The 18,570-nt window shown below is 47.0% G+C and overlaps 1 protein-coding gene across 1 annotated transcript in view; it reads left to right on the top strand.

The window, feature by feature from the left end:
- The first annotated feature begins 724 nt into the window (after positions 1-724).
- Positions 725-18,570, top strand: part of SETD4 (SET domain containing 4) — a 70,099-nt gene continuing 52,253 nt past the window's right edge. Inside the window, exons 1-4 of the mRNA XM_040338945.1 lie at positions 725-951; positions 6,147-6,264; positions 13,340-13,435; positions 16,080-16,117. Coding sequence (XP_040194879.1) covers positions 6,201-6,264; positions 13,340-13,435; positions 16,080-16,117 — 198 coding nt within the window. The 5' untranslated portion in view covers positions 725-951; positions 6,147-6,200. The remainder of the gene's footprint in view (positions 952-6,146; positions 6,265-13,339; positions 13,436-16,079; positions 16,118-18,570) is intronic.

Here is an 18,570-nt window from a genome sequence, read left to right as displayed (position 1 = left end):
TAAAGCGCCGCTAAAAATATCAACGCACCCACCGCCCCAGTGTAAAAGGGGACTAAAGAAGAATTGTGCTTTTTTTTTACCACTACTATTGCTTTATATTGGCTTTTGGAATTTACAATTGCAGCAATTTAGAAATCAGATGAAAGGTTTAGCGCTGAAAAACACTTTTTGATAGATAAAAAAGTGCATTTTATATACAACTCTTTAGATCAGACCAAAATGAGGGACACATTAGGAGGAATGAGGGACAGAGGGACAAGTTCCTGCCAAATCAGGGACAGTCCCTCAAAATCAGTGACAGTTGGGAGCTATGCCCTATGTGGGGGGCCTTGTTTACCCACACAGGGATGCACAGACGTTCTTTGCATCCAGTCCCATTGTTGTCGATTGGGACACGGCGTCTGTGTCTGTGCAGTCGCTGTGTCCCAGCAGACATGGGGATGCATGGAACATGTATGTGGGTAAACATGGCCCTCACATGTGGAACAGATTCATGCGCCCCGCCTGAAAGAGGTGGTCTATGTGAGGTAACTGCATGGTAAACACCTAAGGACTGTTTTTTAAATAGTGCTGCAGGCTACTGTACATAATACTGACGTTAATAGTAAAAGCTGCAAATTTATATCACTATTATTTTATATTTGTTGCTCTTATTTCAATTGCAGGTCACTGAGAGGAAAGCTCAGGGAAAATGGCCGCCTCCTGCACTGAGGACACTCTGAGTAGGAGGAGAAGATTGGAGTTGTTACTAGTGTCAGCAATGTCATGACTGGGAAACCAATAGTTTGCGACGTTTAGAGCAACAACCCGGAAGTGGAAGTATGTCTCCCCACGTGTGGTCTTCTCTCTCTCCTGTGTACATATAGAAGTGAATGTGGCAGGCAGCCGTGCTGTGATCGGGTATGAGTCCTCTGCACCCCACCATCACAGAGGACATAGCCTGTCTATGAGGTACACTATGCATGCTTGGGAGTTTGACTTTTTAAACAGATAAACAAGTTAATAACAGCTATTATGCACATACCAATAAAACGTGACAGCTTACACCTACAATGTACAAACATAAACTACTTTTACTTGAAGAATAAATGAATGTTTTGAATAAAAGTGACTATGCAGAGAAGAGACCCCAGCAGAGGCTCTGAAAAAGCATCATTATCATCAGTGATGTCACCCGTATGCCCGTTACACACGATCAGAAAATCGTACGAAAAAATGCAGCTTTTGTAGCGATCGTATGATAATCGGAGCTTTCGAGAGTCGATCAGGACAGTTCATCCGATATTAGTTGATCGGCAATGCACAATACGTATTTTCGTAAGAGGCCAGATCGTACGATTTTTGTTTAATCAGTACAGCCGTCGTTCGAAAATGCGATACTAATACACTACAACACATGACATCACAAAGTTTAATTCTCTCGTCCGAGAATTTTTGTGACTTTAGTAAACGCATCAGATTCGATCTGAGATTATCATGCAAAAAAAATAAAACAATGGACGATCATTCGTCCGATAATCTCATCGTGTGTACGGGGCAAAACAGTGGTGTATTTTGGTTTTGTGATGCCCTAGGCTAGAATAAAATCTGTCTCTAACCCATCTAAATTTGTCCCACCCAAGCCGCGGTATGCCTTTTTGTCTCGGGGTCTTATGAGGAAGCTGCAGCCGTTCACAGTGAACAGCGGTGGCTTCCTCATCAGAACCTGAGACATGATTCGTCCAAGTCCCACATATGGGGTCAATGGAGCCGAGGATGGGTTCAGGACGGGGTCAGCAGGGCAGAGGATGAGGCGGCACTGATGAAGCTGCGCTGATAGGCAGGACTGATGAGAAGGCACCGATTGGCAGCACTGATTGGCGCCACTGATGGGCAGCACTGATTTGCACAGATTGGTAGCACTGATAGGTGGCACAGATTGGCATCACTGATGGGCACTGATTGGCTGCACTGATTGGTAGCACTGATAGGCACCCCATTGATGATCAGTGCCCTGACTATCAGTGTAGATCAGTGTTTCTCAAATGCCGTCCTCAAGGCCCCCCGACAGGTCATGTTTAGGCTTCCCATTATTTTGCACAGGTGATTTGATCATTTTCACTTCCTTGGTAATTACCACAGCTGTTTCATCTGAGGGAAATCCTGAAAATATGACCTGTTGGGGCACCTTGAGGACTGGAGTTGAGAAACACTGGTGTAGATGTCCTCTTTTTACACTTGCCGCTTACCAACTCTATCCTCTACTCACGCTGTGACAGCCTGAGGAAAGGAATGCCGAGATCCGGCAAGTGTGTTTACATTGTTATCAGCTGTGATTGGATACAGCTGATCACGTGGTAAAGAACCACTGTGATTGGCTGTTTATCCCGATCTGTGGTCAGCTGTGTCCGAAGGATACAGCAATCACAGATCGCGTCCAGAAAGCGCACAGCAGCGGTTCTTGCATCAATAGATGCCCTCCCAAAACCAGATGACTGGCATTTCACTATAGCACTGTCGCCCCCCCCCCCCCCCATGAAAAATGCCACCCTCGCGGCAGATACACCCCTGCACTAGGGTGCCCACTTGTCCCGGATTGCCCGGGACTGTCCCGCAATTGACATGTTTGACCCCAGTGACAAGTCCGGTCTCAGTCAGTGAGGCTGGAAGCGAGGCCTGCACCTAGTGCAGCACTGCTGTCCCTACCAGGGGTGGACTGACCACTCATTGGGCCCCCGGGCAATAGAAGATTATGGGGCCCCCAGGCTTACAGATGGCCACCACGCCAGGAGGCAGTGCAGAGGCAGGGCAGCTAAAATCTTAGAATTTTCACATCAAAAGCATGTCGGTTTCGAACATTTCAGGGACAGATGTAAAAAAAACACAGATTTTTACATACTGTCCCTGGTTTTATTGAGCCTGGCAACCCTGATGGGGCCTCCAATGGCATGGAGCCCTCGGGCAGTGCCCGAGAGTCCCAATGGTCAGTCCGCCCCTGGTCCCTACCCACCTCAGCGCCTCCTCCTTCTCCGGCACCCAGCGGCAAGCAGCAGGGACTGGTGTCATCTTCACTCTCCAGATAGTGACGCCACTCCTTTCCTTCTACGCATGTGGCTCATGCAGAGGGAGTGACAGCAGCACTGCATCTGGTGGCAGGCTATCGGTGGCAAACGACACTGCATCTGGTGGCAGGCTATCGGTGGCAAACGACACTGCATCTGGTGGCAAGTGGCACATTCACCTGACAAATAACCCGTCGCCAAATTCCCCATCAACCCCGAGACTACATTTCCCCCCCGCCCCCCTCATCCTTTTTTGGGGAAGGTGAGAGAGGGGGTGTGTCCCTGAATGGCAGTTTGGAAATGTGGTCACCCTACCCTGCACCCTTAACCCTTTTGCTAACAAAGCTGTTTTTGCACATTTTTAGGCCTGAAGAGTATAATTGAAATGGCACGCACAATACACAAAATTTCAGCACACATAGATGCAATATATTACCCAATTTTTGGTAAAATAAAAAAGATAATGTTGCGCCAAGTAAATAGATACCCAACATATTAAAGCAGTGTTAAATGCAAACATTTATTATATTACAGCTTAACAATTCTTAGATGTGTTGGCTGCATTTGTTTTCTTTTTTTAGGCTTTCTTTCTTTTATTTTCATCTGGTGAGACAGCCAGCAAGTCTGTTGTTTTTCACAAGCTCAAGCTCTCCAGCAGAATATATCAATTTACATGGATGAGACAAACCACTTAACACTGATGCCGCATACACACGACCGTCTTTCATGTCATGGAAAAAAAACAAAGTTGCATACACACGATCGTGATAAAAAATGCTGGAGCAAAGCGCGGTGACGTGAAACACGTACGACGGCACTATAAAGGGGAAGTTCCATTCGAATGGCGCCACCCTTTGGGCTGATTATGCAAATTTCCCTTTTCGGAACTTGCTTCTGAGCAAGCACTTTTTTTCCCCGTCGTTAAAGTGTACACACGACCGTTTTTCACGATGAGAAAAAATAAAGCATGTTCTAAATTTTTAATGGTCATTTATCTCGTCGAGAAAAATGCTCTGGAGCCCACACACGACCGTTTTTTAAGGACCAATGTAAAAAAAATGCATTTTTCAGTCGTGTGTACGCGGCATCAGAGTGGTGCTTACAACGATCATCTTTTATTTATTAATGCAAAACCTTTATCCCAGATGCAGAAGAATTTTTTTTTGCTGTATATAAAGTGTGAGCTGGAGTTTGACTTAAATGTTTTATTGTATCTAAATCTGCGAATACATTTAAGAGTCCCCCCTCCCCCCCAGACTGTATGTCCCCCCATGCTGCTGTCTGCTGTGCCTCCTGTTCTCCTTCCTCCAGAGTTGTGTCTCACTAAACCAGGAGGTGTGTTGCTGGCCGAATCACCAGGTTGAACAGAGGGGAGAATCCAAAGAAAAGAAAACTGATGCAGATACCACATCTAATGATTAGTAAGCTGCAATATAATAGATATTCGGTCTTGGTTTTAATAAGTCTTTAAGCCTTAACCACTTAAGACCCGGACCAATATACAGCTAAAGGACCTTGCCCCTTTTTGCGATTCGGCACTGCGTCGCTTTAACTGACGATTGCGCGGTCGTGCGACGTGGCTCCCAAACAACATTGGCGTCCTTTTTTTCCCCACAAATAGAGCTTTCTTTTGGTGGTATTTGATCACCTCTTCGGTTTTTATTTTTTGCGCTATAAACAAAAATAGAGAGACATTTTTGAAAAAAATTCAATATTTTTTACTTTTTGATATAATAAATATCCCCAAAAAATATATAAAAAAACGTTTTTTTCCCCTCAATTTAGGCCGATACGTATTCTTCGACATATTTTTGGTAAAACAAATCGCAATAAGTGTTAATCCATTGGTTTGCGCAAAATTTATAGCGTTTACAAAATAGGGGATAGTTTTATGGCATTTTTATTAATATTTTTTTTGTTTACTACTAATGGTGGCGATCAGCGTTTTTTTTTCGTGCATGCGACATTATGGTGGACACATCGGCCGATTTTGACACATTTTTGGGACCATTGTCATTTTCACAGCAAAAGGTGCTATAAAAATGCAGTTTACTGTGAAAATGACAATTGCAGTTTAGGAGTTAACCACTAGGGGGCGCTGTAGGGGTTAAGTGTGACCTCATATGTGTTTCTAACTGTAGGGGGGCGGGGCGGGACTTGTGACGTCATTGATCGTCTTTCCCTATATCAGGGAACAGACGATCAGTGACACTGCCACTGTGAAGAACGGGGAAGGTGTGTTTACACTCACCTCTCCCCGCTCTGCAGCTCCTGTGACCAATCGCGGGACACCGGTGGCGATCGGGTCTGCTAGTCCCACGGCTACGAAGCTTTGGACCAGGCCGCGGGCGTGCGCCACCCACGGCTGGGCTCTTAAAGGGGACGTACCCTTACGTGATTGTGCCCAGCCGTGCCATTCTGCGGACGTATATCGGCGTTAGGCGGTCCTTAAGTGGTTAAAGTAGAACTCCATGAAAAAGTTTTATTCTTCCATGCAGTGGGGCTCTGCTCGCACTGCATGGGTAAACTTCTCGGTTTGTAGAGGGGTGCAAGAAAATGGCTAATTGGGCCCAATTTGGGCATTTTCACTTAGGGATGTACTTACTTTTGTTCTTAGCGGTTTAGACATTAATAGCTGTGTGTTGAGTTATTTTGAAGGGACAACAAATTTACACTGTAAGACCCGGTTCACACTGGGGCGACACGACAGGCGGCTCAGCCGCCTGACGTGTCACGTCCCATTCAATGCAATGGAACCGTTCTAATAGGAGCGACACAAGTCGCTCCGACTTAGAAAAAGGTTTCTGTACGACTTCGGGGGCGGCTCCGGCCGACCTGCATTGACTTCTTCACAGAAGTCGTTTTGCAAATCGCCTCTGAAGTCATCCTCAGGACGCCTTGCAGAGTCGCCCCCGAACTCGTGACGCTGCTGTGTGAACCGACTCTTATACAAGCTGTACACTCACTACTTTACATTGTAGCAAAGTGTAAATTCTTCAGTGTTGTCACATGAAAAGATAGAAGAAAATATTTACAAAAATGGGAGGGGTGTACTCACTTTTGTGAGATACTGTATATTGAAATAAAATCTGTTGTGCTTTTCAGGCTGGTCCGTGGTTCTTCCATGTGGAGTCTATACGTCTACCCTGTAGAGTCGATATGAAGACGAATAAAGGACGCACAGGCCGACGGAGGAAACGGAAACACATGGAAGTATCTGCAGGTAGAAGGGCAGGCTTTGTTTTGTTCCGTACTGGCCAAAGATTTTTTTAGGGGGAAGGAGAACTAAGCAGAATGTGATCCATCACACCATGATTGGGCATCTGATGCCTTCATAACCACACCAGAAGATTCCAACCAGGGCTGGACTGGGACAAAATTTGGGCCCTGGACTTCATCCAGACAGGCCCACTTTGACAGGTCTCTCCCATGGCGGTCGGACAACTCCTGCTCCCCTCCCCCCCTTCACTAGCCATTATACTTTATTAGAGTATAACGGCTGGCACTGGTACTCTTATAGGCAGTACCAGGGGGAAAGCTAGACATTATTTCTCCCGGGCCAAAGAATCAGTTTGGTACCCCGCCTAATGGGACAAGATTAGGCAGAAGTGAGAAACTCCAAAGCCATAGCTGTTGAGTTAGTTGTCTGTCCCCTCCCCCGTGCTCCTTCTGGTCCCCCCATGCTCCTCTGTCGTCCCCCCTGCTTCTCTGTTCCCCCCAGGTGAGCGCTGCGGGGAGAGGAGGTGAGCTCTGCGGGGAGGGAGAGACAGAGGAGTGGAGGGGGGTGGCGGTCCGCTGTCACTGAAGCAGGCCCACTGAGCCATCGGCCCACCGGGAAACTCCCCGTAGTCCCAATGGCCAGTCCATCCCTGATTCTAACCCTATTTACTGGTCTACTTTTCTGCAGATGCCTGAACTTAAAGTGGAGGTTCCATCAAAAAAACAATTTTGCTTTAAACTGTAGCTTACAACTAAAAAAGAAAAAAAAAAAAGACATTTTTTTTTTTTTTTTACTCATCTGGAAATGCCTGTTGCTATGCGGTCCCACGAAATCTGCCTTTGAAACCACCTAGGATTCTGACATCATCTCCCTCTAATGCTCCTGGGAAATGATGACACACATTTCCCAGGAGCATTAGAGGCAGTGCGCTGTCCAATTATTACTCCCCATCCAAGACTTCCAGGAAGTAAGTGCCTGTAGGCTTCACAATGCCCACAAGCAAAACGGTGTAGATATAGTTTTATAAACTATCTTTTTTGAATATCTTTGCGGATCGGCGGCGGATTGTAAAATAGTAAGTGACCGGATTTATATTATAAAAACGCAGGATGAAAGGACATACATTTAAAAAAATGCTAATTGTGGTTGGAACTCCACTTTAAAGTCGGGTTTACATACAGTTGTGCTCATAAGTTTACATACCCTGGCAGAATTGACGATTCTTTGGCCATTTTTCAGAGAATATGAATGATAAACACAAAAACTTTTCTCTCACTCATGGTTAGTGTTTGGCTGAAGCCATTTATTATCAATCATCTGTGTTTACTCTTCTTAAATCATAATGAAAACACAAACTACCCAAATGACCCTGATCAAAAGTTTAACAACAAAAACCTGGGGAATGCCCAGGGAAAAACCAAGCCTACTTACCGACCAGCTAGCAGACAACCAATTAACCTGTCTAACACTATGCGTTAAAAACAGGGGTCTAGTCCGCACGCATTTGCAAACGCATGCGTGAGCCACAGAGCCGCGCCAAGGCACCCTGTAATATCTGTGGTCCTAACACTAAACAATGAGTGTCCCCACAGTGGAGGCACATGCATTTTAATGGATAGATAGGGGCAGGTGGACTGAAGGGGAGCCACCCCTTCTTAAAGGTACAAGAGCACACCAAACACCCAGCATATAGCACAGTGGCTGCAAAGGTGTTGGTGCACTGCTGGACACTACAAGCACCATAGGTGAAACACAAACATGTCCACCGCCCCCATCTATAGCTGGCTATCGCAGTAAGTAGCATTGGAAGGCTAAAACAGATAACAACAAAAACCTGGGGAATGCCCAGGGAAAAACCAAGCCTACTTACCGACCAGCTAGCAGACAACCAATTAACCTGTCTAACATCAAAAGTTTACATACCCCAGTTCATAATACCGTGTATTGCCCCTTTAACATCAATGACCGCGTGAAGTCTTTTGTGGTATTTGTGGATGAAGCTCTTTATCTTCTCAGATGGTGAAGTTGCCCCATTCCTCTTGGCAAAAAGCCTCCAGTTCCTGTAAATTCTTGGGCTGTCTTGCATGAACGGCACATTTGAGATCTCCCCAGAGTGGCTCAATGATATTGAGGTCAGGAGACTGAGATGGCCGCTCCAGAACCTTCACTTTATTCTGCTGTAGCCAATGACAGGTCGGCTTGGCCTTGTGTTTTGGACCATTGTCATGTTGGATTGTCCAAGTACGTCCCATGCACAGCTTCCTGATGAATGCAAATGTTCCTCCAGTATTTTTTGATAACATTCTGCATTCTTCTTGCCATAAATTTTGACCCAATTTTCTCTGCCTTTGTAGCTCACACACCCCCAAAACATCAGCGATCCACCTCCGTGTTTCACAGTAGGAATGGTTTACCTTTCATCATTGGCCTTGTTGACTCCTCTCCAAATGTAGTGTTTATGGTTGTGGCCAAAAAGCTAAATTTTGGTCTCATCACTCCAAATGACTTTGTGCCAGAAGGTTTGAGGCTTGTCTCTGTGCTGTTTGGCGTATTGTAAGGTGGATACTTTGTGGTATTTGTGTAGTAATGGCTTTCTTCTGGAGACTCGACCATGCAGCCCATCTATCTTCAAGTGCCTCCTTATTTTGCATCTTGAAACAGCCACACCACATGTTTTCAGAGAGTCCTATATTTCACCTAAAGATATTTGTGGGTTTTTCTTTGCATCCCGAACAATTTTTCCTGGCAGTTGTGGCTGAAATTTTAGTTGGTCTACCTGACCGTGGTTTTGTTTCAACAGAACACCTAATTTTCCACTTCTTGATTAGATATTGGCATTCTCAATCCCTTGGATATCTTTTTATATCCCTTTCCTGTTTTATACAGTTCAACTACCTTTTCCCGCAGATCCGGCCAAGTATCACAACATTCCTCAGCCCTGACATAACTATAAACATTGTAACATTTGTGTATCTTGAGATACGCCGCGTAAGTGTAAATATGCGCCGTCGTATCTATGCGCCGTGCCCACAGAACTAGATACGCCTGAAAATAGGCTTCATCCAACTTTCCTACGCCGGCGTATCGTGGGCGCATATTTACGCTGGACGCCTCATTGCAAATATGCAAATGAGGGAGATACGTTGATTCACGAACGTAGTTGCGCCTGGCGCATAATACACGCGGTTTGCGTAAGGCTTGCGTCCGGCGTATCTTTAACAGCAAGTGGGGGCGAGTGCTTTGTGAATCCAGTGCTTGCCACTCTGCGCTACGCCGGCATAGCCTAAAAAAGATACGCGACGCCGGCATAAATATGCGCCAATGTATGTGAATCCGGGCCAATACCTTTTTCTGACACTTGTTTGTTTCAAGTTTAAATCATTATTTTTTTGCTAGAAAATTACTTAGAACCCCCAAACATTATATATATATATATATATATATATATATATATATATATATATATATATATATATATATATATTTTTTTTTGCAGAGACCCTAGAGCAGGGGTCTCCAAACTGCGGCCCGAGGGCCAGATGTGGCCCTTTGCTCGCCGTTATCTGGCCCTTGGGGCACTATTCCTTCCACTGACACCAACAAGGTGGCAATATTTCTCACCGATAAGAATGATGGGATACTATTCCTCTTACTATTAGGGGCACTACTCCTACTGACCACCAACCCCGAAGCCATATTTATTCTCACTGATGCTGGGCCTTGGATATTTTCTCCCCCGCTGGCCACAATCCGGCCCTCCTAAAGACTGAAGGACAACAAACTGGCCCACTGTTTAAAATGTTTGGAGACCCCTGCCCTAGAGAATAAAATGGTGGTTGTTGCAATATTTTATGTCACACTCTATTTGCGCAGCGGTATTTCAAATGCAATTTTTTGGGAAAAAAATACACTTTAATGAATAAAAAAAAAAAAACTAAACAGTAAAGTTAGCCCAATTTTTTTGTAAATATTTACAATAATGGCGCACACTGACAAAAGATAAAATAACTTTCCATAAAAAGTCCTTTGAGCTGATAGCTCTGAAGTGAGAAAAACAGTCTCTGAATCTGGGCAGCCTTGTGTGGGGAGCCGAAGCCGGACTCCAATACATGGAACAGAAACAGCTTGTGCTGCTTGTGAAGGAGCCAGTACGTCGTTCACCGAAGGACGATTTCCGGGTAGGCTCTGCGGCTACCAGACCGAGGGCTGGAGCGCAAACGATGCTGGGACGCAACGGCATGAGGGGGAATGACGTCACACCCAAGGACCAAGATGCAACGCGTTTTCGGTGAATGCGCCGTGAATTGGTAGGAATCACAGTGCGCACCTTTATCAAGCTGGGTGTAATGGCTGTATACAGCCTGTTTATATCTGCCTGTGTGGTGTTGACACCTAATGGTAGTAGGATGTAAATACACCCAACAATATATGAGAGATTTACACTGATAATGGCACATGTTTAAAATAGGAAAACAACTAATAAAATATGTACAGTACTCTGTTAACCGGAAATGCTATAGATAATACACTGTAGTGGACCCGTAGAAACTATTTAAAATACTGAAGAATAAAAATAAAATTTAATGTAATTTAAAAAGGGGGGGGGGGGGTTGAATTATAAAAAGTTACAAAAATGCTCTTTTATTGGACTATCCAAAACGACTCAAAAATTGAACTTCCGCTTTTCGGAATCCTCCCCCCTCCGGTGTCACATTTGGCACCTTTCAGGGGGGAGGGGGGAGCAGATACCTGTCTAATACAGGTATTTTGCTCCAACTTCCGGACATAGATACCCGAGCCACCCGCGGGTATCTACGCCACTTCCGGCACCTTCTCCCCCCCTCCACCTGCTGTCTTCTGGGAGACACAAAGGTCCCAGAAGACAGCAGGGACCAGTGAGGATGCGCACTTCCTGATTACCTTTCCGAAGATGGCGGCGCCTCCACCCGAGTGCCGAGGGACAGATCGGCTTTGGGTGCTGACATCGCGGACGCCCTGGAGTACAGTAGGTGCACGCGATATTGTGTCAATCTCGCTCCCTTTCTCGGCGAGATTGACCACCTACGAGCCCCATCGCGGGAGCCAGCGCCGAGCTGGCTTGCCGCGATAGCATCACGCTGATTCTCGGCGACAGGGTGCCGACATCTCGCACTCGCTTGAATGGTGACAGCACATTCCAGCAAGCGCGTCATAGAAGCGACGGGAGATCCGACTTGGATTCCCGCCAATTCTACACGTGTGCGGCGTTTGTTATGAATCCTGAGGGGGAAGTCCCCGCCGGATTTTAAATAAAAATCCAGCATGGGTTCCCCCCTCAGGAGCATACCGGGCCCTTAGGTCTGTTATGGGTTGTAAGGAGAGCCCCCCTACGCCGAAAAAACGGCGTAGGGGGTCCCCCTACAATCCATACCAGACCCGTATCCAAAGCACGCTACCCGGCCGGCCAGGAAAGGAGTGGGGACGAGCGAGTGCCCCCCCCCCTGAGCCGTACCAGGCTGCATGCCCTCAACATGGGGGGGGGGTTGGGTGCTCTGGGGCAGGGGGGCGCACTGCGGGGCCCCCCCCACCCCAGAGCACCCTGTCCCCATGTTGATGAGGACAGGGCCCCTTCCCGACAACCCTGGCCGTTGGTTGTCGGGGTATGCGGGCGGGAGGCTTATCGGAATCTGGGAGCCCCCTTTAATAAGGGGGCCCCCAGGTACCGGCCCCCCCACCCTAAGTGAATGGATATGGGGTACATCGTACCCCTACCCATTCACCTGGAGGAAAAATGTTAAAGTCAATAAACACAACACAAGAGTTTTTTAAAATAATTTATTAGTCTGCTCCGGAGGCCGCCCCCTGTCTTCTTTAGCTCTGTTTACCAGGGGGGGCTTCTTCTTTGACGTCTTCGGGTGGGGGCCGCTCTTCGCCGCCGTCCGGTTCTCTTCCACCGCCGGGGGGGGTCGCTTTTATAAAAGCGTCCACTCCTCGGCGGGTTTCCTCCGACGTCTTTGGCGGGGGGTGGTGTGCTTCTTCTTCCGCTATCCGGGGGGGTCTTCTTCGGCTATCCGGGGGGTCTTCTTCACTCTCCGGGGGTCTTCTGTTATGTTCGCCGCTCTCCGCTGTTGACTCGGCGCACCCCGGTTCTTCCTCCAGCTGTCCGGTGCCTTCTCCTTCAGCGCTGAACGTCTATCTTCTTCTTCCGTGCTGTGACGTATTCTTCTTCTTCTGGGCTGTGACGTCATCTTCTTCTCTTCTCCCGATGTTGACATGCCGGCTCTTCTCGCTGAAATGACGGGTGCGCGGCTTGCATCGGACCTATATAGGCCTCACAGTCCCATCATGCTCTGTACCTACCCATGTGATACCTACCCACGTAGGGTTGTCGGGAAGGGGCCCTGTCCTCATCAACATGGGGACAGGGTGCTCTGGGGTGGGGGGGCCCCGCAGTGCGCCCCCCTGCCCCAGAGCACCCAACCCCCCCCCATGTTGAGGGCATGCAGCCTGGTACGGCTCAGGGGGGGGGGGGGGCGCTCGCTCGTCCCCACTCCTTTCCTGGCCGGCCGGGTAGCGTGCTTTGGATACGGGTCTGGTATGGATTGTAGGGGGACCCCCTACGCCATTTTTTCGGCGTAGGGGGGCTCTCCTTACAACCCATAACAGACCTAAGGGCCCGGTATGCTCCTGAGGGGGGAACCCATGCCAGATTTTTATTTAAAATCCGGCGGGGACTTCCCCCTCAGGATTCATAACAAACGCCGCACACGTGTAGAATTGGCGGGAATCCAAGTCGGATCTCCCGTCGCTTCTATGGAGCGCTTGCTGGAATGTGCTGTCACCATTCAAGCGAGTGCGAGATGTCGGCACCCTGTCGCCGAGAATCAGCGCGATGCTGTCGTGCTAAAAACACATTCTCGGCGGCAGGTACTGTAAGTGTCCTTACTTTAAAAAAAAAATTTAGGCGGAACTCCGAAAATGTAAACTGATATCTGACTGGTGCTACAGACAGCTCCGCTCTTTGGTTTTTGCAGTGTTTTATTTTTCTTTTCAAACTTTTCAAACGAATGCATTATGCATATAATCTTTCTTCTTGTAGTGAATCAAAGCTGTGACATCCGGTACGTTCAGCTGAGAAAGTGGCTGAAGATCAGGGGCTTCTGTGACAGCCAGCTGAGGACAGCGCATTTTCCAGGTAACATTCTCAGGTGCACTTCAGTGGGAATTATTATTCTCTAGGATTTATACAGCACCAACAGTTTGCACAGCGCTTCACAACATGGGGGCAGAGAGTACAGTTACAATACAATTCAATACAAGAGGAATCAGAGGGCCCTGCTCGTTAGAGCTTACACTCTAAAAGGGAGTGATAAAAAACGTAATAACTGTGGGGGATGAGCTGATGGAGAAAGTGGGGACAGGATAGGCGTCTCTGAAGAGAGGGGGTTTCAGGGATCCCCTAAAAGTGGACAAATTAGGAAATAGCTGGACAGATTGGGGGAGGGAAAAGGAAGCCTGAGAACGGTTTGCTGTGGTGTTGCAGCATGCCCAAAAAATGGTTCTTGAGAGGTGTGGTGGGGACTTAATTAAAAAATAAATAAAAATAACAAACATGTCATACTTACCTCCGCTGTGCAGCTTGTTTTGCACAGAGTGGCCCCGATCCTCTTGTTCTGGGGTCCTTCGGCGGCTGTCTCGGCTCCTCCCTTCATCAGATAACCCCCTTTCGGAAGCGCTTTTCCAAGGGGCTTACCTTGCAGGCGCGCTCCAGAGTCCAGTATTTGCATCCATAGACACGAATGCCGGACTCAGCCCCGCCCCCCCAGCGCCTGTGTCATTTGGATTTGATTGACAACAGTGCGAGCCAATGGCTGCTCTGCTATCAATCTATCCAATGAAGAGCCGATAAGCCAGCACGTTCTCGACGCAGGACTTTCGAGGGCTTAGGTAAGTAAACCGGGGGGCTGGGGGGCCTGTAACTATCAGATGTTTTTTCACCTTAAAGCGGATGTGCCATGAAAAAAAAAAATTAAAAGCCAGCAGCTACAAATACTGCAGCTGCTGACTTTTAATATTAGGACACTTGCCTGTCCTGGAGTCCAGCGCCGTCCGCAGCAGAGGACGAGCGATCGTTCGTCACTCTGCTGCCCCCCCCCCCCCCGCCATCCTCGGTGAGGGAACCAGGAAGTGAAGCGCTCCGGCTTCACAACCCCGTTCCCTACGGCCCATGCGCGAGTTGCGCTGTGCCGCTGATTGGCTCCCGCTGTGCTCTGGGAGTCGAGTGTTCCCAGAGCACAACGGGGGGAGGACGGGAGGTGACGTTCTGCCCGCAGTCTGCCTGGGACTGTGTGGCCAGAAGTGGGTGCAAATACCTGTCTTTAGACAGGTATCTGCACCCCCCTCCCCCCTGAAAGGTGTCAAAATGTGACACCGGAGGGGGGGAGGGTTCCGATCAGCGTGAGTTCCACTTTAGGGTGGAGCTCCGCTTCAATGCATAGGATGCATTAAGGTGAAAAGAACAGAAGGTTTACAAGTTCAACCCCTTTAACCACTTCTGTACACCGTAGGACATCATATGACGCCCTAAACTTTAGTGGGGGATATCTGAACGATGCCAGCTACAGGCATCATTCAGATATCCTTCTCTTCAGGCGGCGATTCTGCACACCATAAGAATGATCATAGCGGCAGTTCCGCTGCTTGATCGTTCTTATAGGCGGCGGGAGGGGACACCCCCCCCTCCTGTTGCCATCTGGTGCTTCTCCGGGCTCTCCTGTGCCATCGGAGGCCCAGGGAACAAATCGGCCACCAGTAGATGATGACGATAGAGATTTCCGGTGACCATATGGTTAACGGTTATCTCTATGACCGCCGGAGGCCCGGGTGCGACGTTATGACGTACCCGGAAGTGAACAAAGTCGCAATCGCGGCTGAAAGCATGAGATCAGTGAATTTTTTTTTTTTGATCTCATGCTTTCCAGCCTGGAGGAGAGATGTGGGGTCTTTTTGACCCCACATCTCTTCATAAAGATGACCTGTCACACACTATTCCTATTACAAGGGATGTTTACATTCCTTGTAATAGGAATAAAAGTGATAAAAAAAAAATGTAAAAAAAGTGTAAAAAAAAAAAATGTAAGTAAAAAAAACAAAAATGTAAACGCCCCTATTCATATTTGAGGTATCGCTGCGTGCGTTAGAGCGAGAGCAATAATTCTAGCACTAGACCTCCTCTGTAACTCTAAACTGGTAACCTGTACAAAAATTTTAAACGACGCCTATGGAGATTTTTAAGTACCGAAGTTTGGTGCCATTCCATGAGTGTGCGCAAAGTTAGGTATCTATTTACTCAGCATAACATTATCTTTCACATTATACAAAAACATTGGGCTAACGTTACTGTTTTTTTATTTTTTAACTCATAAAACCGTTTTTTTTTTCAAAAAAATAGGCGTTTGAAAAATGATTGCGCAAATACCGTGCGAGATAAAAAGTTGCAATGACCGTCACTTTTTTTCCTAGGGTGTCTGCTGAAAAAAAATATATAATGTTTGGGGGTTTGGAGTAATTTTCTAGCAAAAAAAATTATGATTTTTACATGATAGGAGAGAAGCGCCAGAATAGGCGCGGTATGTAAGTGGTTAAAGTAAACCTGCACTTTCCTTATTCAGGGCAAGCAACAGGTTCTCTTTAATGCCACCCTTCCTAGCAGCATATACTCACCTTTGTTTTGCTCCCCCATCCTACTGCTGAAACAACAATATTCAGGAAAATATTCGACTGTTTTGGGAGATCTCATCTCATGGCATTGTTTTCATTTATTTATTTTTTTCTTTCAGATACGGGCAGGGGTCTGATGACAACACATCTACTGCAGGTTTGTGGTTGATATCTTTACACTACTTCGAAGATGTTTAACCAGTTAACAACTGCCCTATAGACGATATACGTCTACAAGGCGGTTGCTTAACTCTGGGAGGGCGTCCATGGACGTCCTTCCAGAATCGCGCTCCCGCGCGCCCTCTGTGGCGTGAACGCGGGAATGTATGTGACCGCCGGGTCATCACGGATCACGGTAAATCGCTGCTGATAGCGGCGGTTTACCACGTGATCGCTCCGTCCAATGACGGAGCGATCACTTGTAAACAAACCGGCGTCATGTGATGACGCCGGTTCCTCCCTCCCCTCTGTACCGAACGGTACAGTGTGAGAGGAGAGGGGAGAGAGCGGATGCAGCACGAGTGCTGTGGGCTGGATCTGTGACACATGCAGTCACAGATCCAGCCAGCCATCCATCCCTGCTCAGCCATCCCTGCCCCATACTGTGCAATACACAATACCCATACTGTGCACTACTCTGCAATACCCCACACTACTCTGCAATACCCCACAATACTCTGCAATACCCCACAATACTCTGCAATACCCCACAATACTCTGCAATACCCCACAATACCCTGCAACGTCGCCTATGGGGATTTTTAAGTAGCGAAGTTTGGCGCCATTCCACGAGCGTGTGCAATTTTGAAGGGTGACATGTTGGGTATCTATTTACTCGGCGTAACTTCATCTTTCACATTTATGCAAAAGAATGAAGAAAACATACTAAATTTGATAAATTTTATAACAGAAACCAAGAAAAATTCATTTTTTTTACAGAATTTTCAGTCTTTTTTCTCTTATAGCGCAAAAAATAAAAAACCCAACGGTGATTAAATACCACCAAAAGAAAGCTCTATTTGTGTGAAAAAAAGGACGAAAATTTCATTTGGGTACAGTGTTGTATGACTGAGTAATTGTCATTCAAATTGTGAGAGCACCGAAAGCTGAAAATTGGTCTGGTTAATAAGGGGGTTTACGTGCCCAGTGATCAAGTGGTTAATCTCCTTATTTTTTTTAATACAGTGAAACCTCGGATTGCGAGTAACGCGGTTAACAAGCGTTTCGCAATACGAGGACTTTTTTTTAAAATCCTGACTCGGTTTGCGAGTGTTGTCTTGCAATACGAGCAGGATTTAAGCCAATGCGATGTGCAGTACCACATGTGGGGGTGCTGGAGCCGTTCAGAGCTGTTCAGAAATACTCAGTTCCCGAGCCTTTCTGAGGGTTTCCGAGTATAGCCGAGCTGTCCCGAGTATTTCCGAGGCTCTCCGGCACCCCCCCTCCACCTCTGGCCACATACAGTATTGCATGCCATAGAAGTCAACGCGGAACAAATTATTTTTGTTTCCATTGACTTCTATGGGGAAACTTGCTTTGATATGCAAGTGCTTTGGATCACGAGCATTCTCCTGGAACGGATTATGCTTGTAATCCAAGGTTCCACTGTATATAGTGTATATGTATGTACATACCTTTTCACGTTATTAAATTCAGGTACACAAAGCCAACTCCATTAAGAGACATGGTTTGATGGTTGAGTTGGTTTGATTGAGTTTGGTGTGGAGGAACTAGGGGTGATCTGCACCATGGCTGTCTTAATGAGAGGGCACACGTGGGCACTGCCCAGGGGCCCCAGCTGCATGGGGGGCCCTTCACTTTCCCCAAAGTAGTTGGACCTTGAGCCCACGCTGCCCCGAAACTGGCCCCATGATGGCACTGAGAGTGATAGATACATAGGGGAGGCAGTCTGCCTCCTACCTTCTTGATGTCTGTTTACCTGCACTGTCATCATTGTAGGGGCCCCAGAGCACTACTTTGCCCAGGGGCCCATGATGCTATTAAGACGGCCCTGATCTGCACAGAGCCCTGATCTCAACCCTACTGAACACCTTTGGGATTACATTTGGAGTTTGGTCTTCTAGACCAGTATCAATACCCCACCTTTCCACAGAGACACTCTGGTGGAAAGCCTTATGTTATAGCCACAAATGGAGGGGAGAGGGGACAACCAGGGCCATGGTTTTGGAATAGAATGTGCAACAAGCAACTGCAATTTTGGTGTATTGGTCAAGTGTCCTTATTGGCCATATAGTGTATATGCGTATACTATTTGTATGTACAGTATCTCACAAAAGTGAGTACACCCCTCACATTTTTGTAAATATTTTATTCTATCTTTTGATGTGACAATGCTGAAGAAATGAATAAAAGGGGGGGAGGTTTTGGGACTTTAAATGAGATGCGTTTTTAGCAGTATGCGATTAAATATATATATATATATGGAATATAATTTTTTTTTCCATAATAGCCAGGCTCAAAGTTACCAGCCAAAAAAGCACTAAACCAAATTAATCTGTCTAGCTGTATGCATTAAAAACAGAGGTTTAGTTGCATGAATTTGCAAATACCTGTAGTAAGCTGCAGGCCAACGTCAAGGCACTCTGTGTG

This window comes from Rana temporaria, chromosome 2 (assembly GCF_905171775.1).
Source record: "Rana temporaria chromosome 2, aRanTem1.1, whole genome shotgun sequence".
Classification (NCBI taxonomy): Eukaryota; Metazoa; Chordata; class Amphibia; order Anura; family Ranidae; genus Rana; species Rana temporaria.
This window is presented reverse-complemented; position numbering and strand designations above follow the sequence as displayed.